Source organism: Cyprinus carpio, chromosome A5, assembly GCF_018340385.1.
Source record: "Cyprinus carpio isolate SPL01 chromosome A5, ASM1834038v1, whole genome shotgun sequence".
Taxonomy (NCBI): Eukaryota; Metazoa; Chordata; class Actinopteri; order Cypriniformes; family Cyprinidae; genus Cyprinus; species Cyprinus carpio.
In genome coordinates this window covers 22615107-22640208 of record NC_056576.1, presented here as the reverse complement: position 1 = coordinate 22640208, position 25102 = coordinate 22615107, and the positions used below count along the sequence as shown (strand labels likewise).

Here is a 25102-nt window from a genome sequence, read left to right as displayed (position 1 = left end):
TGGCAGGTGAAGAATTGTACCATATTGATCCAAGATGACTCTGTGTTTGAGCCTGAAGAGGAGTTCCAGGTCCACCTTGGAAGCCCACAGGGTGACCACTGGATTGGAGCAATGATTGGAGTCAACGACATTGTGACTGTGACCATCACAAATGATGAAGATGGTCAGTAGTTAGCTTGTTGCTTGACACACAATACAAAATTCAAATTTTTATAGAAAGCTCTAGTAGAGCAAGGCTCTTGCAACATCAAGCCATGGGTTTTATTCCCAGTGTGTGCATTTACTGATAAAAATGTATAGCCTGAATGCACTGTAGGTTGCTTACCATAAAAGTGTCTGCCAAATTCATAAATGTAAAATGTAAAAGTGCACATCATGCTTTTCAGCACCTACGATCGAGTTTGAACAAGCCTCATACCAAGTTCGTGAGCCCCCTGGTCCAGATGGAATCGAGGTTTTGAATATCAAGGTGATCCGTAAAGGAGACCTTGACCGCACATCCAAGATCCGATGCAGCACAAGGGATGGATCAGCCCAGTCCGGTGTAGACTATAACCCCAAGAGTCGAGTCCTTAAGTTCAGCCCTGGTAAATATATTTATTTATTTAGCACTTTTCCTCCTTTTTTAATTTTAAGACTATACGTTTATTCTAATCTGTGATAATTCTGTTGTAATTCTGTTGTTCTGCAGGTGTGGACCACATCCTGTTTAAGGTAGAGATCCTGTCCAATGAAGATAGAGAGTGGCATGAATCTTTCTCATTGGTCCTTGGTCCAGATGACCCTGTTGAAGCGGTGCTTGGAGAGATCACCATGGCAACAGTCACCATCCTAGATCAGGAAGCTGCAGGAAGTCTCATCCTTCCAGCCCCACCCATTGTAAGAGTTGTACAGTAGAGGCTTGGGCGACTGACATTTAGTATGTCAAAATCTGAATACTTGTGAGCTGATTAAAAATTTTAATTGCATCTTATTGCATTATTAATAAAAAAAAACATTATTAATTAATGCATTATTAATTAAATTGTAAAACCAGTAATATTGTTAAATGTTACTAAAAAAATGTGTATAATATTTTATATATTATAACATTTAATTTATTCCTCCGTTGGCAAAGCTTAAATCACAGAATAGATTACTCCAATCAATCCTCAATTAAAAAAATTAACGTTTTTTATAAAAAAAAAAAATAAAAATAATAACAAATACAAACCAAATTCTAATGAAAGTGTTTATAATTTGGACTACGTTATTGTGACAAACAAGTAAAATCATTACATGCACATTGCAAAAGTTTTTACCAGTCAATTGTACTAAATGAATAAAGATCCTATTAAATGAGAACTGTAAGATCACACAACCCTCTTTTGATTTTGAATCAAGTTTGGTTTCATGTGGACTCTCCTCACAGGTGGTGTCTCTGTCAGACTATGACTATGTCCAGGAGGTCACTAAAGAGGGCAGTAAGAAATCTCCATCTCCTGGATATCCTCTGGTCTGTGTGACTCCCTGTGACCCCCATTACCCCAAATACTCAGTCATGAGAGAACGCTGTGAGGAGGCTGGCATCAACCAGACCTCCGTCCACTTCAGCTGGGAGGTTGCAACTCCTACAGACACCAGCGGAGCACGATCACCCTTTGAGACAGTGACAGATAACACACCTTACACAACAGTCAATCACATGGTTAGTCTGATATTTAGATTGTTATCGTCTGTCATAAATAGAATATTACCGACCAGTGTTTTTAATCCAGCTGATAACTAAAACCTCACATACTGCAATCAGCCATGTGGTTTGCCATATGTAATACATTCATAAGTAATATGATCAGGAAGCATTTTCACTTTTCCTCCACAGGTTCTGGACAGTATATATTTCAGCAGACGTTTCCATGTGCGTTGCGTAGCTCAGGCCAGAGATAAAGCCGGGCACCTAGGAACTCCACTGAGGAGCAACATTGTCACTATTGGCACTGAGGGATCAATATGCCACACCCCCGTCACCACAGGAACCGCTCGAGGCTTTCAGGCCCAGTCCTTTATTGCCACTCTAAAATATTTAGATGTCAAACACAAAGAGCATCCAAACAGGTCAGAAGAGACTTTTTGTAAGCAAATGATTGCATAAAGAAAGACGTAGAAGTCTTTTAATTCAGACAGATCCCAGTAGAGTTTTGAGAAACAGGATTTGGCCATTAATAGGCCTCTGGGCAAAGCAAGATCAAAATGAATTTATACATTTGAAGGAACAGCAAGAAATAAACTTTTTAGACAACTGCAGATCCAAAACAACACATTTCCCAGCCTATGTTCAGTACTTAAAAGAAGAAAATACCATTTTATAAAGTGAGAAATACTTATTTTTCTCTGAACAGGATCCATATCTCAGTGCAGATCCCTCATCAGGATGGAATGCTTCCATTGGTGTCCACCATGCCTCTGCATAACCTACACTTCCTGCTCTCTGAGTCTATTTACCGTCAGCAGCACGTCTGCTCCAACCTGGTCACACTTAAAGACCTGCATGGCATCTCTGGTGAGAGAGACCCCATACTAGATCAGATCAGATCAAAGCAAGGACAGCCAATACAAACCTATCTTACCCACCTTGTTATCAACAAAAGCCTGTGTGACCATCTTTAACTTTAATGTGCAAGGTTATTTTAGCTGTATAAAAACTGTCTGTTGTGCTGCTTGATATCACAAAGTGGTATATATGATATTATTTTAATGTAGTATTGTAAACATAAATACACTGGATTGTAGTGCAATTAGTTTTACAGTTAACTGCACTTTGTTGTTATTATTAGTTATTTGCTTATAGCAGATAACTCTGAATCATTCAACTCAGAAAATGTGTTGTAAATTCTCCCCCAGAAACTGGCTTCTTGGATGATGTGTCGTATGACAGCATATCCCTAGGTCCCGGATATGACCGTCCATACCAATTCAACCCTAGTGTTCGAGAACCCAGAACCATCCGGCTATACGAGCATCTCAATCTGAAGAGCTGCATATGGACATTTGATGCGTATTATGACATGACCGAGCTTATCGATGTTTGTGGAGGATCAGTAACTGCTGACTTTCAGGTTTGTGTGAAGACATGACTTGTATCCCACCACAAATGATATATAAATATTCTCGTCTAGACAAAATCAGATTTAGTCCATACAGCAATTCAAATGAGTGTGTGGCTGCATTTTTTCAGGTCAGAGACTCGGCTCAGTCGTTCCTGACGGTGCAGGTGCCGCTCTACGTGTCCTATATTTATGTGACGGCTCCTCGTGGATGGGCCTCCCTAGAGCACCACACAGAGATGGAGTTCTCCTTCTTCTATGACACGGTCTTGTGGAGAACAGGTAGATGTTGCTTCATCGCCAGCCCCAAAGCCAATGGACATACTCAGGCACAAACTGCTGTCATCACCTTGCTGTGTTCATGTCATAGCTGATGTTAACTGATTGCTTATGAACATTACTCTAGGCATCCAGACAGACAGCGTACTGTCAGCTAGATTACAGATCATTCGGATCTTCATTAGAGAGGATGGACGAATGGTGATTGAGTTCAAAACCCACGCCAAGTTCAGAGGTCTGTAACTTCTGTTTTTTTAGCAGTTTGTTTTCATTTCATTTTTTTATGAACCTGATGTTTTTACCTGGATTGTATTTGGACACTATTTACCATTAAAAAATGAATGAATGTCATTGCATTAGAACAGGATTTCCCAAACAAGGGTCCATGTAGGAACTGCAAGGGGTTCGTTAAGATTTGTTAATGTTAAATTGAAATGAATAAATAAATGCAGCTGCACAATCAATTAAAAAAATAAAAAGTGCATAATAGCTTAGTGTGAATCAAAAAGGTAAATAACCTTTAATAGGTCAGTCACCTTTATTTATATAGTGCTTTATACGATACTGATTGTGTCAAAGAAGCTTTACAGTGTCAAAGTAGTTTGTCAATCATGCAAGAGGACAATAACAAAGAGTCATTTTCAGCTAAAGTCAGTTCATTGATGATTCAGTGATGTCATCATCAGTTCAGCTGTCTTCCAATAGTGTCTGTGCAATCAGTCAAACATCCCCAACTAAGCAAGATGAAACTTTCCTCCCCCTCTAGGTCAATTTGTCCCTGAACACCACACCCTCCCTGGACAGAAATCTCATCTGATGGCTCCAGATCACTTGGGAGGCATTGAATTTGACCTGCAGCTGATGTGGAGCGCACAGTCCTTTGATTCACCCTACCAGCTCTGGAGAGCCACAAGCTCTTACAGCAGGTAAGTAAGTCTAATGCTCTCATAGTGAATCACAGTGAAGTGTATCCATCTTAATGCCGCTGACCGTGTGCTTTCTGTTGTGCTCTAGGAAAGACTACTCTGGGGAGTACACAGTCTTCCTCATCCCCTGCACAGTACAGCCAACCCAGGCATGGGTCGACTCTGGGGATAAGCCTCTTTCCTGCACGGCCCATGCTCCAGAGAAGTATGTCACCATGGTGCTTTTCCATTGAAAACTCCTTGAGGACACTTAACTGGCCTTTTTGTGTTGGAGACCTTTTGCTGAGCAGAGCCAGCAGGGTTGAATAATAGACTATTTGTGTGAGTCAACAAGAATATTCAACAACATGCAAGGGCTTGTAATACTCTGTTTCAATTGATAGATTCCTGCTCCCCATCGCCTTCCAGCAGACGAACCGCCCTGTTCCTGTAGTCTACTCCCTGAATACTGAGTTCCAGCTTTGTAATAATGAAAAAGTCTTTCTAATGGATCCTGCTCTTGCAGACATGTCTGTTGCTGAGATGGACTATAAAGGAGCCTTTTCGATGGGTAAAATGATCAAAGTATTGAAGACCGTGAGCTACCTCAACTATTATGCTTTCATTTATTCATTGTTTGATATTATGCAGGTCAAACACTGTATGGCAGAGTGCTGTGGAATCCCGAGCAGAACTTGAATAGGGCCTACAAGCTGCAGCTGGAGAAAGTATATTTGTGTACAGGGCGGGATGGCTATGTACCCTTCTTCGACCCCACAGGCACCCTGTATAACGAAGGCCCTCAGTATGGCTGCATTCAACCGAACAAGCACCTCAAACACAGGTTCCTGCTTCTGGTAGGTGTCCAGACCAGTTTATTTGGTTTGGTAAATTTTAACTGATACACTTCCGTGGATGGAAATTTTCAAGGGGTTTTTTGAAGATCACACTGTTTTTGTATATCTTGGAACTAATATTGAGACTGACAACTCTAATGATTTGACAGCAGAGAACTTTAAAGATGCAATGAAAATGATGTAAGTAATTAGTTGATAAGTAAGAGATGCTGTACATTCATCCATTTTGACTAAAGAATTTCAAATATACACTACCTTTCAAAGGTTTGTCATTTATATGATTTTTTTTTTAATTTGTTTGTTTTTGACAGATGTCACTCATGCTCAAGAAGGCTGATCAAAAAAACACAGACAAAACAGTGATATTCTGAAATATTACCACAATTTAATAGATTTTAAAATGCTATTTCTTTGATGACAAAGCTGAATTTTCAGCACCATTACTCCAGTCTTCAGTGTTACATAATCCTTCAGAAATCATTCTAATATGCTGATTTTGGCACTCAGGAAACATTTTTTATTAATCTCAATGCTGAAAACAGTTGTGCTGCTTAATATTTTTTGGAAACTATGATACATTTTTTTCGGTATAATTTTTAATGAACAGAAAGTTCAGAAGACCAGCATTTATTTGAAATAGAAATGTTTTGTTATTTTATTGTTATTTTGTTATAAATTTGTATTGACTCCAAACTTTTGAACAGTGGCGTATATAATCTTAAAGCTTCCTATGAGAAAGACAGTTGACTATGACAAACACGCCATCAGTATTACAATAATATTATCACTGGAGTGCTCTGAGGTCATTTACAGTACAAATATAGCACAAATTCAGTACAAATAATAGATCACAGGATGCTGATTGACCAATCAGAATGAAGTATTCCAGAGAGCGGTGTAATAATTGTAAATAATGTATCACATAGGACCGGAAGCAGCCTGATGTCTGTGACCGCTTCTTCCATGATGTTCCATTTGAAGCCAACTTTGCATCCGACATTCCTGATCTCCAGTCCTTGTCTGCGATGCCAGGTGTAGATGGTTTCACAATGAAGGTGGATGCCCTTTATAAGGTCAGTGGCTGCAAGATTCACCAAAAGTCAAGTTGTTAAACAGACCTTCTCTTTGACACATACTAGAAATCCTGGCAAATGTCAAAGCAGAAGCTATTAAGTTGTACCCTTCAGGGAAGCGCCTTGATGTGTTTGTTTAGGAAAAGATGCCAGGCTGACAGTGTGCCATGACTATAGGGAACTGGGCTAAAGGACAAGATTAAAAGGGTTCTTTTTTATTGGGGTTATAATCATATTTGCATTTGCTCTTTTATAGGTTGAAGCAGGGCACCAGTGGTACCTCCAGGTCATCTACGTTATTGGACCGGAGTCCATATCTGCTCCTAGAATCCAGCGCTCAGTGACCTATGAGCTCAAGCGAAGTCGCCGAGATCTGGTGGACCGCTCAGGTCGTCTAATGCTGGATGAATCCCTAATCTACGACAATGAAGGTGACCAGGTAAAGAATGGCACCAACATGAAGACCTTGAAGCTTGAGGTGGAACCATCGGGCACCTTTAATCCCCAGTTGGGAGGATCCATTGGTGGTGGCATGGCAGCCATCGTCCTACTTCTCCTGGTCCTTCTAGCCTTCTGCTTCATGGTCAGAAAGTGCCGTAGGGTTGTACAAAAGAGGCCTACGAAGGCAGTGGAGGATTATCCTCTGAACACAAAGGTGGAGGTCTGTATAGAACGTCTGGAGAAAAACCTCAACAGCAAGCACTGCTCTGTAAGAAATGTCAATGTCCTCAACAAGAACCCAGAGACCTACAAGATCAATGGGGTCAAGGTCAAACAGGTCAATTTGGAGGTCAAACTACACAACAATCTGAATGACGGCACTGAAGTCTGACCCTATAGAGTATTAAAAGAGAAAAATAAACATTTTCTATGAATATTTGTAATGACGTTAATGTATTTTTGTATGACCACGAGGATAAAAGGGAAAGTATGCTTGCCAGCTATGCATTGTAAATCATTTCACAACTGAGCTACCTCAAACATTAGTGAACAACACATAATGGTGTCATCAGATCTTATGTTTCAAATCTCAGTTTTAAATCATAGCTCTGTCTAAGAATCATATAATGGCTCAGTGGTAGCTCAGCCACTTTGTTTAAAAGGATGGAGAGTTAATATTGCCGCACCTGATGTTTTGCCATGTCAGTAAAAAAACATAAAAAAGTATTAAAGGAAGGATGAGTGCCAACACGTTGGACAGGGTGAGTGATGTAAATACGTTTATTAAGTGCAATTATTGGATGACATGGTCATCCCTGTATTTTAATTTGGCTTTTAGTGCTCTGCCTCATTGTGTCATTTACTTTTGGCCTGATCACCGGTGTGCCATGCTGATATTTGTCAAGTGCGATTTATTTAATTCCAAATCCAAATAGACTGCCCAAAGTGATGCATTTGTTAGTTCATATAAGCCTTTGGTACATGTCAATGGGGAATGAGATATTGTATGAAAATAGATCATAGATTAGATAACCACTATTGATTTATCACTCTGCTGACTCCATTGAAATGCTGTAGCCTCTATTATTTTACAACACCGAACAAAATGTAATTTTGTTTTATATGACTGCTGTCTGTACTGATATAACCAAACACTACCAAAAATCTTCACATGGATATTTTTACGATTATCCACCTCATGTTATCCTGCATTATTTAGTCTTGTATTAATGTCACATCATGTATTAAGTAAGGCACAATAGTTTCTATCATTTATTTACTCAGATGTTCTGTAATGTTGTTACATGGTGCTGATTTGATCAAGAATATCCAGAATCTTTAAAGCACTGTGTGTAGGGTGGAAAAAGCTACGATTATTACTTCATGATCAGTCTAAGTGTCTGAGTGAGTGCCTATCAAACAGAAAATGATCAGATTTTGGTGCTATCATTTATGGTAAAATAACATGATGCCTGTACTTGTGCCTTTCTAGCAATAAAATGAATAAACCAATTCCTAATGCGTGGCACACTTTGTTCAAATTTAATGTATGTGAGGTGAAATAAACACATTGTCTATTACTTTGTATCACGAAGGTAAGAGTAAAGACTTTTAAAAGTATACAAAAACCGTAGGTACTAGTTATTAATGAGTGCTAATTATAAATGTTCGTTTAATTAACTTAACTCGTGCTTTGGGTTTACAATTGAATACCAGAACATTTTAAAGGCAGAGAAGTGCTTTAAACTGATTACTGCAGTCGATTCAGTGATATTACAACAGCCTTTGACAAAAATTGTTTATTTTTGATTTTGAAAACCTGTAAAAGCGCTGTTCGTCTTCGGAACACAATTTCAGATATTTTGGATGAAAACCTGGAGGCCTGTGACTGTCCCATAGACTGCCAAGTAAATAACAGTGTCAAGGTCCATAAAAGGTGTGAAAGTCATCGTCAGAATACTCCATCTGCCATCAGACGTGCAATCTGGGTTATATGAAGCGACATTTAACTCATTTTATAAGGCTGAAAAAACAAAAATAATGAACTTTATTCAACAATTCCTTTGTCAACAGTCTCCTCTGTGTCTCTCCATATCAAACGTATGCTGCGTATGCTCTTCTCTATCATCTGCGCCACAAGGATATGCGCGGTTTTTCTTTTAAATTAAAGCTAAATACATGTAGAAAAACAGCGCATCCTTGTGGCACGGATGCAGTTTCAGGGGATTTTGGCAAACCCATCCTTCTGCTTGCTTAGGATGATTAAATACACATGTATGGCAGTCTATAGTAATAAAGGGAGCTCTGGAAATGAATGATATTTCTCACTCATTATAAGGGTGTGAGGGATATATGATTAGATGTGAGCATCTACAAGTTTTCTGTTTCCTCCATAGGCTCTCTAAACTCATTTTATAAGGCTGTATCAAAGAATATGTTATTTATATGATTAGATGTGAGCATCTACAAGTTTTCTGTTTCCTCCATAGGCTCTCTATCATGCAGGCGAGAAGAAACTGGGAACTGATGAGTCCAAGTTCATTGAGATCCTCTGTAAAAGGAGCATCCCTCACCTGAGACAAATTACCAACTTAATCATCCAAATAAACACAAACGTTTCGCATAGGAACTGAAATGGCATGTGTTTTGAGTATAATTTGGCATGTCCTGTTACAGTAATATTGGAATATAAAAACATCAGTGGCAAGAATTTGCAGAAGAGCATTGAGAAGGAGTATCTGGAGGAACTGCTGGTTGCCATTGGTACTGCCAACTTTATACATTCTAAAATGCAAATACACACAAAAATCCCTTAAAATGATTTACTTCTACATTTTGTAATCAAACACACTTTTTTTCTTTTAGTAAAGTGTGTGATGAGTACTCCTGCATACTTTGATGAAAAAGTCTACAAAAGCATGAAGGTACAGATAGAAACTCTTTATTGTCTGTCACTGATTTTGTCCAAAACTGATATTTATTTGTGAACCTGCAGGGAGCAGGTACAGATGAAACCACTCTGACCAGAGTAATGGTCAGCTGTGGAGAGACTGACATGCTGGACATCAGAGCTGAAGCTCTATCAGAATTCACTCAAGAAAATAAGAGTAAGTATTCTCCACTGATGTAAACACTGTAGCACGGGTTCAGGCCATCTGGTAATATTCTTTAAATCATGCTTGAGGCCAGTAGTACATCACTCCCTGATCCTCTGGTTTATTAGTTTAATCATGCCATCAAGTCCATTCTTCATGGCCAAAACACTCTTTTCTCATTCGTGTCACTATATTCCATGCAAATGAAACAAATTTTTGATGATGACTAAGAGTTTTGTATTTTATGTTATGATAAGTGACTTTGCTCATTTTTATTTCATTCTGACGTGTCTGGCAACTATGGTTATTGCTTGAAGATGATTTGTGGAGGAGAAGACTAACCCAGAAATGCTACTAAAGATGTCTTGTTTAGTTATTACGCAGAGGGTCAATCCAACGTCTGCTAAATGAATAAATGTAAATTTAATAGATTTTTTTAAAGCTTAATTACTCATAGGGCTTTAATGGCAAGTAAAAAAGCTAATAGACAACATGATAAAGAAAACTGCTATGTTGCAATTCTGATAAATCATGAATATTAAAAACAATAATGAAATTACAATGAATATTCCTGCATTTCAATTAGTTTATTCAAATTAAAAATATATTTCTGCATTTTACCTTTTTGTCATTTTGCCCTTGTGTTTTTACATGTTGTCTGAGCAAAATAATATAGTAAAATACCACTTATTGATTTCTCAAACATTGGCCTAAATGTCAATCTGTTCTTTCCATGTCTGTTTCTGCCTCTGTCATTTAATTGAATTTACCTGCCACACTTTAATTATCTCCGTATGATGGCAGTTTGCCAGACGTAAATATCATCAAGAAAAACATACTGAGTCTGTGAGACTCCAGTAGCCTTTTTGCTTTCATTTTCACCTTCTAAAAAGCCTTTACTCTGTCCATATGGTTCCTGCTTGAGCCATTTAACATTACATATAAAATTTTAAACACACATTCCAGCAGTGTAGACCTACAGGTACCTTACTTTTGGTTAAAAAAATAAAATAAAAATTGAACCTGGGTTAATTTAATAAATATGACAATAGATTCTATTTTAAATAATAAAAAAAAAAACACAGCTCCAAAAGTGTATGACAATAGATTCCGTTCTACTTTTAATTGGTAAAATATGATAAAAGTGCTCTGCATAAAACCATCCAAGTGCACACACACAGCTCCACAAAAGTGTTAAAATCATAACTTCACACAACACAATAAAATTAAAAAAAATAAAAAACAATACTTCAAAAATACAAAGAGTTGAACAAATCATAACTTCACACATTATGATAAAGATAACCAAGATATCTGGGCATTCTTTTGATATACACAGTGTTGAGTCATCTGTGTAGGGAGCTGCTGCTGATGAAACTGCACAGTCAGGGGAGTTGATATGTATTGAGGTGGAGAAGTGCTTGACGGAACAGAAGATCCTCATTAATCCCATGTAATAATTCCAGACTCCAGTTCGGTCCTCTATTTCTCCATCAACCTACATCTGCAGCTATTATCAAATATCTGTCACATTAGTAAAAGTATTGCTTTTACAGCCCTTGATGTTTTTCTTTTCTGGATATCACAATTTAAACAGGTCATGATTTTCTTGCGCATGTTCTGCAATTAACTGAGCATAAGTTAGTCATTTTTCATATGTTGAATTACATTGATACACACTTACATAGCCAATATCTACACTTATTTCCTGGGATAAGTAGGCACCTGCTCATTTTGCAGTGTTTGACCATTAGAGGGCAGGAAATTTTCATGAATGGAAAAGCAGACGTACCTGAGGACCCTCAGAGCGTCTTGGGTTGTCTGTCTGCCCAGACTGGTTAATATCACATGACTGTCACTGTCTCAATCTGATGTCATCTCTGTTAACATATCTGCTGAATCAGTGTCCTGATTGCACATAAATTAAACTATGAGTGTCATGTTTGAAATTTATTGCAAGGTACATGTAGAATTCAAAAAGGAAAATCCCAAATTAAAAAGGTAACGGTTGAAAATTATTAACACTAGCAAATAACAACAAAAATTAATAACATCAGTAAATAAAATAATGATTAAATAACATCAGTAGAGACTGGCAAATGATGGCTTGTAGATATTATTTTATATTTTTATTGTTGTGTGGTTGAACTTAATATCAACACCACACTTTATTAATATAGAAAATGTAATAAGATTGATTAGGTCACCCTACCATGCTGTACAAAGGGTCCACATAATGAACCCTTTAAACAGCACATAAATAAAATAAACAGAATGTTACACTATTGTAATATATATATATATATATATATATATATATATATATATATATATATATATATATATATATATATAAGTAATAAAATTATTTTATTAGTCTGTTTAATCCCAATTTTAAAGGCACGTTACTTTTCAAGTTAATGTTATGTTAAACAGTTTATCCAATAATTTTCACAACAGAAACATTGGATTCATGCCTCTGATGCTTAAAAACCATGGGACACGAAGGTGTGCAGTATTCGTGGAACGTGCCAGTTGCACTTTTATAAGCATCCCACACTCCCAAACAATCCATTCACTTCTTTCAACTGACTAACAACACGTTGGTTAAGATCTTTATCAAGCAAACTACTAAACAAAACGCTGAGAGACAGTCATCCGTTTCATCCCATCAGAGAAGAGTATCCACAGGACGCATCTCGCTCACACCAATCATGACAATGGGAAGGAATCGGACAAAACCAAAGTTAGGTTGTCAGACAGGCGGATTGGGCAATAACAAACCTCCCACCAATTCGACGGCGAGTCACGAGAGTTCGAACTTTATCAGTGTGACTGGGGACTTCCAGAGCACGAGGAAGCGCTCTGCAGTTTCAAAAAAATAACCGACGCTGCTCGCGCATCACCCGAAACGTTTGGCCGCTAGGAAGACTTCTGGTTTATTTTTTGTAGCGGTGCATTTTACTATGATACACGGGTCCTCTTCCAGCAGATAGGAAGCCAGTCAGCTAGCGAGCTGGCTAACTGAACTATCCGAAGGGGAAGTGGCAGCAGTCATCGTTTAAGAGTTTCGCTGGCACCACTTTCTGCCTGTTTGTTGTTCACGGTGGTTTTTTAAATAACCTGGACTTCAATCACTTCGGCTTTTCTCCGAACACAAAAGCATGCTTTGGCTAAACAGGGCGTTTCGCCGTTGTTAGCCAGCTAGCGAGGCGAATGGTCTCTTCAGCGCCCGAACAGGCTCGCTAGCCAGCCGAAACTGGAGTCGGCCTGAACATACAGCGGTGTGGACGGTCTCATTCGTGGTGTTATCATTATTAACGACAAAACGCTACCTTGACGGGTTACTTCTATGCAGTTGCTTCATCGGGCTTTGGGAGAAATAAGGAAGCATTCAGCTACGCCTTTCTGCGTCCCCCGAGCACTGAAGTGCCTGGCGCATCTCGGGAGAGCAGCTCTCTCAGCATGCTGGACAAAAGAGCGGAAATGAGCAGGTTGGATTTTTGAGCGTCTTAAGCTTGTTTGGAACTGTCCGTTTGGGGAAACCGGGAACACAAGAGGCAAGAATGAAGAAGTTTTCGCGGATGCCGAAGTCAGAGAGCGGAAGTCTCGGGGGTGGGTCTGGATCTGGCACTGGAAGCAGCAACTATATCGGGAAGGTGTTTGCTGTCGGTCGATACCAAGTGACGGTGGAAGAGCTAATCGCTGAAGGTAACGGATCCATTTCTTTGGGCCAATAATAACGAGGTGGCAAAACTTAGTGGTGAATTTTATAAGAGCCTCCCCAAATCCCTCAGGTATCTGTTTCATAGAGCCATAAGCAGTTCAGGAAGGATATATCAAGGTAAACAGTCTGTTTACTACAGGTTGCACCTAGCCATATAACTGCTATAGGTTCTAACAGTGATGTTGCTCCTTGCCATGAAAAAAGGAACTAGCTTTGTGCTTGCCCTTCCCATAAATTCATAGAGAGATGAGGCTTCCATATAATCTGAGGTCATTTTTGCCTTTGTCACTGAGAGTGATCACATGGTTTTAGATCAGGAAGTGTGGACTGACCCAAATCTTGAGTTCTTGTTTGTCACTGCACAACTGGTCGGTATCTTTCATCTTGTCCTTGCTGAACTTTAAGCACAAGAGTTCATGAAAACTCAGGCCCTTTTCAAACACCCAGTTGTTTTACTGCCCTACAATCCTACATGCCACAGTTTATTTTTATTTTTAAGTTACGATTTGAGTAGCTTGATGTCTTGATTATTTCTCCCAAACAGTTATAGATATTATAGGGAAATTCCTAACTTGCTTAGTTGATGCACATTTTGTTTATTAGAATTTTCAAGGGATCATTTCAGTACGTCGTAGTGTTTACTGTGTTTTAGTGTATTGTTTTGCTCAGCGTCATCTAAAATGCTTGATCATTCTCACAGTTCTGTCATGAAATGCGACTGTAATACAAATACTAGAGTGTTTGTATCCCATGCAAGTGTTGTCAGTTCTGTGAGTTAACAGCAACTTGGCAACTCCAAACTTGCTGACTGGACACAATTATATAATTTGCCATTGGTGCAGAAGTTCACCCTCACAAACAACTGTTGAGTTTGAAAAGTGCTTTTATTCTTAATTTCCACTGGGTTGTTTTATTCATTTTTTACATTCTCTCATCATTTACTCACCCTCATGTGGTTACAGACCTGAACTTCTCTTTTCTTTCTTCTGTGAAACGCAACGGAAGGTTTGTTGGTAGGTATTGAAGGTAATGAAGAGTGTTGGTAACTAAATGGTTTTGGTGACCATTGACTTCCAGTGTATGAACTAAAAACACCCTGAGACATTTCTCAAAATATCTGATTTTATGTTCCACAGAAGAAAGTAAGTTATGTTTGAAACAACATAAAGGTGATTAAATGATGACAGGTTTTTCCTTTTTGGGTGATCTAATCCCTTTTAATTTGTCTACCTGTACAAAATAACTCCACAATCCCAAAGTGTATTCTCTGTGTCTCATTAGTGAATGTTCTCCAAATAGCCTTTTTTTTTAATGTATATTTTGTGTCATGCATGGGCATATTTATTTTCGGTACAATAAACACCCATTTCGCTGTAATCAAACAAACCTGGCTTAGTTATGAATGTCTACCGTTAATTTGAGTGTCTTAAAGGGATAGGTCACCCATGAATAAAAATTTACTCACCCCCATGTCATTCTAAATTTCACTTCATTTCTTCTATGGAACACAACAGAAGATATTGGGCAGAACAAATTTTATTGTATGGAAAAAGACAGTGGTATTCTGAAACAAAATGTTACTAAATGATGATTTTTCATTTTTTTTTTTTGTTGAAAAATCGCATTCACATTATCTGCATGCTGTTGGAGTGATAGATAGGTGGTTTGTGGCCCTGTTGTTGTTGTTGTTTGACCGCCTGTTGAAAGGTGCAGCACACCATCCTGTGATGGAAGTTGCTTCTTTTGTGTTTGGTGACTGTTTTTCCCTCTGATGACCACCATGCATTCTTATTATTATTCCAATAAATTATTTCAAGCAGCTCATTAAAGACATCTGGGGCCAGAATTACTAAATGGGGGAAATTAGAGTGAGTGGTCAATTCCAATAAAGCGCTAATGCGAGTGGAATTTCTGTGTGTGATTTACTGACAATGCGCAAATTAAAGAACACAGACACAACCAGATCATTTCCATAATGACCAACACAACCTACCAAGAGCAATGCAAATTAGTGTCTGCTTTAAGACATGCTTTTTTGGAGCAAATACCAGTAATTTGAGGAGCGCAAACATTAGTAAATCGATTAATTTTAATACTCTCCTCCCATAAATTGTGTGTCTGAAAGGGAAACTCTTAACTAAAGCATATTCAATAAGGTCAGGCGTAAAAATAACTGTCCACACCTTTTCAGCGCTAATTCTTCACTGTGTGTCTTTAGTAAATCCTGACAGTACTATTTTAACGTCAAAATCTGGCCCCTGTAGTGTTGGCAGAGTGTGGGTTGGCATTTGGGCAAGGGACTACGATTCTGGATAGGAGGGCGTCATTTGCCCCTTTTACAGTGCTGCTTAAAGAGCCTGTATATGTGATTGTTAAATAATGAGATTATTTAGCTGCTTTTACTTTTGATACAGTGCCGAAATTAAATCTTTAATGCAGTAAAACAGCTGATTTTCATCTGTGTGTTAAATGCAGAATGCTTTGTGTGGTCACTTAATGGTTGGTCGGTCGGCCACCTGCTCACCTTTCTATCAACAAGCCCTGTAAGGACTGCTTTCTTCAACAAACCGGTCATGACTTGAGTGTTTTGCCTTGTTTCACTTCTTAATTATGTGGCTGGCAGAATCTGCTTTGGTCGTTAATCTCTTACTAAAACAATATCTGTTAGAGTCATTTGACACCAGACTGGTTCAGAGCTGTTCCTAATGTAAGGACTTTCTGCTGCACTTTTGATTGGACCATTACTGGTCTGACCTTGAATGAATTGTGTGCAGAGGTGTCAACCCACTCACTGAGCATGTGCTGGGCGAATGACTGTGCTAAGAGCCACTCTGTTTTCCTTATCGTCCTTACTACTCGCTATAGGGCCTGTATATCCTACTGACAGTTGAGGGCGTTAGTGAAGCAGAGTTCAGTTATCAGTTCAGTACCCAGACATTTCAGCTTTGGTCTCTTTATGTTGATGTTATGGCCTCTGTTGTGTTGACTGATTGGAAACTATCCTTCCAGTTTCTCAGAATTGAGTGCATGTGTGTTTTGTCATATGGATAGGCAACTTTCAGTATCAGTACTGGCATAGACAGTCCCTGTCAGTTTTATTTTTCTGGCCTTCACTTGTCACGTGCACCGATACATTAATAACTTTGACCTTGTCTCTTTCTCATCAGTTTAAAGGGGTCTTGTAATGCATTTTTTTATAAATAATTTTTCCTGAGTTGCACTTGGTTTGTTGTTTTTCAGTCAAAAACTTTCATAATTTAGATACAAATTGAGATTTTCTACACCTGCTTGATTGCTTATGATGATGATGCAAAAGGGGCATGTTGAGAGGAAATAATGACGTGATGTCACAATTCTCCCAATTTTAAATCCGGTCATTTCAGAGGGGTAGAGAAGAATTCATAATTTAAACTAGGGAGTTAGTTTTGAGTTTTAAATCGTAAAGCATGTTTTTATTGTAAAGTTATGTCTTATATGTGTAATTATCAAGAACATTTTGATTTGAAAGAACAACCAAAATTGTAAGTTGTTTTGATCTTATTGCTATTCTGCTTTTTGCACAAAAGACATCACAGCTAAAGATTGAGATAAGATTAAATAAAAATGCCCTTAAAACATAAGTTAGTCTTATAGCACGTGTGGCTGTGCAAAGATAATTATTGCAGTAGGCAATACTCTGTCCGCAGTAACGCAGACTCTATCCATTGGTTGTTGAATGGATGGAGGCCGATGTGAATGCGTGCCTATGGTTGATCATTAAAAAAAGTTTAGGCCGATTAAATAATTGGGGTAGTCCAGCATACATCACCAGAGTTTGATTTAAAAAATGTAAAAAAAAAACAAAACAAAAAAAAGACCGCATTCACAATAAAAAATAAGTTTGAAACCAGGGGCTCTATATGCAGGCTATTAAGGCCTATTAAATCACTCTTTGCTAAATTCTGCAAATCTAATAGAAATGATCAAAACTTGTGTGGAACTTCTTTGGGGCCTAGCTGCATTGGTGCAAGCTGACGTTCTGCCAGTGGCACTTTTGAGAGATCACAAAGACAAGCTTGTCAGGTTTTCCACACTTTTCTGTGAGGACCCATTTCTGCCTTTAACATTTCAGCTGTAACACACACACATGCAGTTCTTGCACTGCTTTGAGAAAATGAGTCACTCAAGCTTTTTGAGTTGGAGTGGGGTTGGCATCTCACACGTGTGTTAGTTCTAAAGAGTTCCTTAAGCAGTTCTCTGTGAAAACACTAGTTCTCTTAAGATTATCTAACTGTGATTAAGCTCTAATCCCTTAGTCTAAAACAGCATGTTGCTGGTTGCATGTGGTGAATGGTCTTTGGCAACTGTTTAGTGTTTTGTCTGGCATCTGACCAGATCCACTTGTCCTCCTAAACAATGCAAATTGTTTAGACGGCAGAGTGAGACCGCAAGCTTTTTATATTAGATGTCTTTTAGATTGGAGTTATATTGATAGTGAGAGGATGGGGAGTTGTAGCAGACACGTGCACAAACAAAAAAAACATAAAATATCAATAACATCAAATTCAAATTAAAATCAAAACAAAAACAATTACTCTCTCTTAATGTTAATGTTTAAAAAAAAAAAAAAAACAAACAAAAAAAAACCCACAAGATGGACAAGTGGTAATCCCACATCAACAGAGAGTGCATGAGAGACTCCCTTGTATCTAAACAGCAAGGAGATATTGAGAGAAACACTTGTCCCTGTGGAATGGCCTATTGTTCATGAGTTTCTAATTTGTTGGAAAATCTGCATCCAGTCCACACTTATTTTTATTAATGATTAAATATGATTGTTGCATATAGCTGAAAAGAAATTGCTCAGTGTCGTAACTATGAAGTTTTCATCTTGCTGTCTTTTCAGTGTTGTAATCCACAGGTGCTGCATTTTTAAGACTCTGTCATGTTAGGGTTTTTTTTTGCAACCTGAGGTACCTGCATTCTGGACCATTTTGCTGTGATGTTTTTAAATGCAGATACATTTGAAAAGTCCCTTAGATCTTGGCCTAAGGATGTGGCCTTGCATAGTTTCCCCAAAATCCTTCCTTTTATATAATGTTAAAAAGGTTAGAGGCTAGAGGCCAATAAGATCAGGGCTACATTTTTGAGTAAACTCTTTGATGATTTATCAATTTTTTTTAAACTAAAGTACATCAACAAATATTTGTCAAGGAACATAATTTTCAAAAAACTCTTATACTTTCAACCAAATTTTTATACGTTGATGTTAATAAATGCTAATTTGTAATAATTTGCTAATTTCTTGCTTTTTTACTGACAGTGAATTATTCTTTTGTAATTTGCTTTTCTGATTTTGTTTTGTTCCTCCACATTGAAAGCAAAAATAAGGACAGCTGTTAAATTAAGAGTCTCATGAAATTGCTCAGCAAAATATTGGTTTGCTGTTTGGAATGGATAAATTTACCTGAATGACATTATTCTGTGGGGGAACGTTTTTGCTAGAAATATGCAGCACTTCTAAGTGAATGTTTTGTTGTATTCATAAAGTCTGTGAGAAGGAAAATGAAGACCATCTGTAAAGTTCCAAAAAAAGAGAAGTCAACCTCATGTTGCCATCAAGGAGGTTCTTGCAAAGTGCAGAATCTCTAAGCTGTTCACCAAAAGCAGACATGTCTCTATTTTTAGGTCAGCCTGTGCCAGAGATAAATTTGAGCATCATTGTGGTGTAACTTGGAGGACTCAAAGGAAACTGATGAGGCAGTGTTCTTTAACAGATATTTGTGAGCTGCATGTGGGTTTCTGGTGTTTATGAAAGATTGCTCTGGTAAAATAAGATACAGCTTCCCGATCTGGGGGATGTCAGGCAGATGTGAAAAGACAAAAAAAAAAAAGACAACTGCTGTATTTCAGTAGCGTAAACGAGTATTATACATATTCATTTTCACTGAGCAGTTATTTTGTTTCAGTGTCTGGTTGAGTGTTGATGGCTCATCTGATTGGATAAAAATCACCCTTTTATGCCATTACAGTACATATTATGCAGCACATAAATATCAAGATCTATATTAAATTTAGTCAAACACCTGAAAATATTGATGATTTTTTTTAAGCTATATTGCCCAGCTTTAATGTGAAGTGGAGTCATCAGTATTTTCAGAGCTGTAGTATGGAATGACCCAGAACAAGCAGGCAAATGTCCTCCGTCAAAATGATTTGAATGCCAGATATCTCGATATAAGATTTCCCCACTCCCCTTTCCCCACACCTCTCGGGGTTCAGGCAGCTGGGGGGGGGGGGGGTTTGTTCGTTGTTTTTGTTTTCCGTTGTTTTTTTATAGTTTATATATAGTTTATATATATATATATATATATAGAATACAGAATCTATATTAAATGTGTTTTGTTTAAGCCACATTTCAAAATTTGTGTCAGAAAATGTATGACGATTTGTAATCAGTATAGGGGGTCCCTGGAGGTAATGATCAAGTGCATCACATGATCAACTGTAAATTCAAATGTTGAATTTAGCCAGAGACAGGCGCGCCAGAACTTGTGTTTTCAACCACATACTGTTTATTTTAGCTAAAAAAAAAAAAACATACACAGTACATATTATGCAGTTCATTATAATTCGACCCGTTCTATATATCAGATACACATTGTGTAAGTAACTTAACTTCAATGTTTACTAAATTTTTTAAGTATTTCGGGAGAAGTGGAGAAATCACGTGTTGTAAACATAGAGGTTGTAAATCCAACAGATCCGATTCTTCTGAACTGCGTCTGCGGCACAACTAACACGGCGGCGCCCATTCGCGCATACAGCTCAACTAACGCGAGCGTGTATAAAGGTGTTTAAACAACAATATACTTCCATTGCTAATCGGAATATCAGATATTTCATGTAGCTAAACACATTTGTGATCTAAATAATAAAGGAAAAAATCAAATCAACATCATTAAGCGCTGTTAGTATGGAATGGTGACAAGCAATGGTCACCATGGAAACGCCGCCCCCCCTCTCAAATATAGTCCTGCGCGCTGGCTTTAGCGGTGCAAATTCAAGGGCACAAAACATCAAGCTGCTTGGGGGGGTGGTCCATTTCTGGCTCTATTACTGGAGAAGAGAAGGCAGCAGTATAAACATTTGTGAAAGCCAAAACATCAAGCTGCCCAGGTCCATGGTCCATTTCTGGCTCTATTACTGGAGAAGAGAAGGTCTAAACTTGGGTAGATCTGCAGGAACATCCCTGCCGACAATGCCATTTGCTAGGGACTTATTGTTCCTCTGGATTTGTCCATCCCTTTAAATTTTTCTGATAGGATGGCGTGTTGAAAAAGTAATAAATAGTACATATAAGTTATATATTAATATTATTAATTTTTTTTTTAACACAGCATACCGTTAATTCAGTGAAGAAGGCCATTTCTTTGTTGTATGGCTTGTCTTGCTTTAAAATGTTTCATGCTGTTCTATAAAATTACAGAAATTATGCAATAATAATATATTACAAAATAATATTCTCAACAAGGACACTCATGTATGCTAACTCTCAAACCCTCACTGAGCCATGGGAAGTGTAGCTTTTTATTTACATCCTGTTGGGTTTCATCCTGTTCAACATCCTGTTCGTTTCTTCATTTCCATTCTGTTAAGTTTAATCCTATTCATTTTCTTGCCAACAATACAATTAAAGTGGCTGAGCTTCACCAGAGCACATTTCTCAAAGTCTGGTATACCTTTGTATGGAAATGCTTAAATATGCCTGTGTGTATGTATATGTGTGTATGTGTGTGTATATATATATATGTATATATATATATGTATATATATATATATATATGTATATGTATATATGTATATGTATATATATATATATATATTTTATTTTTTATTTATTTTTATTATTATTATTTTACAGAGCTTAAAATGAGCTAAATATTACAAATGCCCAAAGTGATTTCACTTGATATTGCCATCAGCCATTGTTACTTAAAGGGATAGCTCAGGAAAAAAAAAAAAAATACTACTAATAATACATTGTCATCATTTACTCACACTTATGATGCTCCAAACCTGTATTATTTTTTATTCTTCTTCTTTTCAATTATTATAATTTTTTTGTCAATGGTAACCAAAATTGATTGAATTTTCAGAATTTTCATTTTTAGGTGGAAAAGCTTAAGAACGTTTGCACAAAGACTAACACAAGCCCAGACTCTCACAGATGAGTTTCACTTCTGCCAGATTATGAGATGACACTAATGCTGACATCCCACTAAAAGAGAGGAAGCTAAACCACTGGCCTGCACCATCAGCAGGCTTCAACCCCACTCACACTGCCAATGCTTTGGATTTCGTGTGAGGAATCAGAGGCTGCATTCGGACAGGCAGGTGACAGCTGTTTTGTGTGTGTGTGCCTTGCAAATGTTCTAGATCACAGGAAGAAGTAACTGATAAGTATGTCAGAATAGCACCTGACCTATATCAGTAATAATCCAGTATAATTTAGGCCAGTCATCAGTGTTATAAGTATGATTTTATGGCAAGGCTACACTTCCTGTTTCTCATTAAAAACAGCCTGCTTGCACATATTGTCTTGTCATGTTATTCAAGACATTTCTGTTAGTGTCAGTGTATTTTATTGTCCTGCTTACACATAAGTTTGCTGTGGGTCTGTAGTTCACCCAAAAATGACAACAATTATCATAATACATCACAAAAAAAAATAAACACTCACAACAAAAAAACAAAAGAAGATATGAAAAAAACATTTTTCAAAACATCTTTTGTGTTTCACATAAAAACGTCAGTCACACATGTTATGAATGTCGTGGGGTGAGCAAATGATCACGGAATTGTCATTTTTGGGTGAAGACTCAAATGCATAAGAATATTTTTGTGCATTTCTGCACCTCTGGAGCCACTTTGGTTTAGTGATGTGAAGCATGTTAGTGTGAGACTGAACTGTTCCTTGTCTGTATTAGTCATCAGCAGCATGCATCTGCTTCCTTTGCTTAATGACAGGGTGAACCCTGACACACTTTTCTGAGCTGTGCCTGAAATCTCTATTCTGTGCACTTTGCAGTCACACTATACTATACTATACACACTATATGTGCAGCTCATTGTTAATAGGCAGTCACTAGTTTAAGCTCTTTCTTCGCGTTCATGTAGCCTGAGATGTCCTCATGTAATTTTTAAATTGAAGAATGAGAGATTTCACTCAAAGCTATGTAGTGTAAGTGAAGGTGGGTACTCAATATTACTGTTTTTACTGTATTTCTGATCAAATAAATGCAGCCTTGATGAGCATAAGAGACTTCTAAAAAAAAAAAAAAATCTTACTGATCCCAAACTTTTGAACGGTAGTGTATATTCAAGTGAAACAGATTATTGAAAAAGAAAAAAATTTATGGTGGGAACTTGGTTTTATCCATTGATTGTTGATTAGATGGAGGCAGATCTGAATGCTAGCTCATAGTTGAGTAGACGAAACAATTTGAGAAGTCCGGCATATGTCACCACAATTAAAATTTCCTTATAATTTACTCACCCCCATTTCATCCAAGAAGTTTACATCTCTCTTGCTTCAGTTGAAAAGAAATGAAGGTTTTTGATGAAAACATTCCAGGATTATTCTCCTTATAGTAGACTTCAACGGCTACCAAACAGTTGAAGGTCAAAATTACAGTTTTAGTGCAGCTTCAAAGGGCTCTACATGATACCAGACGAGGAATAAGGGTCTTATTTAGTGAAATGATCAGTCATTTTCTAAAAAAAAAAAAAATATTGTAAATGCTTTATTAACAGAAATGCTCACCTTGCACTGCTCTGCAATGCACGCCCACAAATTCACGTAATATGTAATCACGTTGAAAAGGTCACGCTTGACGTAGGTGGAAGTACAGACTCCGTGTTTACAAGTCGAATGTACAAAGACTAAAACCCCGTTTACAAAATTTTTAAATATGTGTCATTGAACATACAACAACTTTTGAACGCTTCTCCTTCTCCACATTTGTGAACACTGAGTCGGTACTTCCACCTACATCAAGTGTGACCTTTTCAATTAAATAACGAATTGTGTGAAGTCATGGATGTGCATGGCAGAGCAGTGCAGGGCGAGCATTTCTGTTTGTAAAGCATAAACATTTTTTTTTTTTTTTTAGAAAATGACCGATCATTTCGCTAGATAAGACCCTTATTCCTCGACTGGTTTTGTGTAGAGCCCTTTGAAGCTGCACTAAAACTGTAATTTTGACCTTCAACCGTTTGGTAGCCGCTGAAGTCCACTAAAAGGAGAATAATCCTGGAATGTTTTCATCAAAAACCTTAATTTCAAGTGAAGAAAGAAAGACGTAAACATCTTGGATGACATGGGGTTGAGTAAATTATCAGGAAATTTTAATTTGAAAGTGAACTAATCCTTTAAGGCAAGTCATTTCACTCGGCGACCATCTTTGAAAGCTCATATACCATATAATTGAAAAACAAAAAATTCTCCAAAATTTTCAACAAGCTTCTGTTCACCAAACTTACGATTAAATTTCGTATTTGAAATCACCAATGAAATCTGACAACTGTCTGATAAATTGTTTCCAGTGACATGACTTTTTGCCTAAGCGTGTCGCCAGTGTGCATACACAGCCCTAAGCCAAAGACTATAGAATACCCCAAGACATGTCACTCGTATAGTTTTTAATGTGGAAAAATGCAACGCTCAATATGGCAGCTAAATCGCAGGAAGCCCCATCTTCTGAATAAAGGAGTCAATTGCTAGAAATCCTGGTTGCTATAGAAACAGTCAGCTCTCTAGAAATCCTGGTTGCTATAGAAACAGTCAGCTCTCTGAGATGTGGGCTCAGGACTGCGCATGCGCACTGGCTGATCTATCTATTTTTAAACCCTTTATATAATGCTATTTGAGCAAAAGTAACAAAATTTATGACAGTTGTTTTCAGAAGAAATTTAATCATAAACTTAGTGAACAGTTTTGGAGAATTTGATGTTTCCCCATTCAACGAGATAAACTGGAACTCATAACCACAGACGCAATTACCCAATAACCGTTTAGGAGTGACATGACTTTTTGCCTAAGCGTGTCTCAGAATGCTGACTGTTTCTATAGCAACTGGAACTTCTAACGGCAGCTGCAGTGACGCGATTACCGATTAGTGGTTGGGGCTTCGTTCAATTGAGCAGCCGAATTGAATGTTGCATTTTTTCCGCATTAAAAACTATACGAGTGACACTACTTGGGTATTCTATAGTCTTTAATTTCACTAGAGAGACGTCTACCATTTTGAAAGATTAAGATAATGATGTTTTGATAAAAAAAAATTACAAGGTAAAAAAAAAAAAAAAAAAAACATGCAGGGATGAATATTTTACAATAAAATCAATAAAATGCATAGTTGTATTTACAGAATAGTTGAGGAGAATTTCCATTTTACGCTAACTTTAATGTGAAGTCGTTAAGCATACTCCAAAATTTTTTGTTGGGATTTCTTTGCAACACTGCTTTTCTCCACCTCTTCAAGGTCCCGATTAGTTGGTCTCCATATGAATACATTTTCAATTCATGGCGGCTAAACAAGCATGAGTTTGTTAGGCAACAAGTGCAGCATTGTGGGTCCTCCTTTGTGTCCAGGCTGCAG

At 37.6% G+C, this 25102-nt stretch overlaps 2 protein-coding genes and 1 long non-coding RNA gene across 4 annotated transcripts in view; all 3 read left to right on the top strand.

Moving 5' to 3' along the window:
* The window catches only part of LOC109063207 (extracellular matrix organizing protein FRAS1-like), an 83097-nt gene extending 74947 nt beyond the window's left edge, over positions 1-8150 (top strand). Inside the window, exons 59-73 of the mRNA XM_042756548.1 lie at positions 7-163; positions 387-587; positions 692-879; positions 1412-1687; positions 1862-2094; positions 2379-2539; positions 2881-3095; positions 3215-3365; positions 3490-3597; positions 4129-4288; positions 4377-4493; positions 4672-4838; positions 4919-5124; positions 6051-6197; positions 6454-8150. Of these exons, the coding sequence (XP_042612482.1) occupies positions 7-163; positions 387-587; positions 692-879; positions 1412-1687; positions 1862-2094; positions 2379-2539; positions 2881-3095; positions 3215-3365; positions 3490-3597; positions 4129-4288; positions 4377-4493; positions 4672-4838; positions 4919-5124; positions 6051-6197; positions 6454-7029 (3063 nt within the window). The 3' untranslated portion in view covers positions 7030-8150. The remainder of the gene's footprint in view (positions 1-6; positions 164-386; positions 588-691; positions 880-1411; positions 1688-1861; positions 2095-2378; positions 2540-2880; positions 3096-3214; positions 3366-3489; positions 3598-4128; positions 4289-4376; positions 4494-4671; positions 4839-4918; positions 5125-6050; positions 6198-6453) is intronic.
* A 920-nt stretch (positions 8151-9070) lies between these two features.
* On the top strand, positions 9071-10113 carry LOC109080790. Its single transcript, XR_006158176.1, has 3 exons — positions 9071-9401; positions 9504-9562; positions 9634-10113. It is a non-coding gene; the product is annotated as an uncharacterized LOC109080790 (long non-coding RNA).
* A 2435-nt stretch (positions 10114-12548) lies between these two features.
* LOC109080782 (BMP-2-inducible protein kinase-like) overlaps positions 12549-25102 on the top strand; it is a 33443-nt gene continuing 20889 nt past the window's right edge. For both annotated transcript variants that reach the window (XM_042756544.1, XM_042756543.1), the window contains exon 1: positions 12549-13444. In XM_042756544.1, coding sequence (XP_042612478.1) covers positions 13300-13444 — 145 coding nt within the window. In that variant the 5' untranslated portion in view covers positions 12549-13299. The remainder of the gene's footprint in view (positions 13445-25102) is intronic.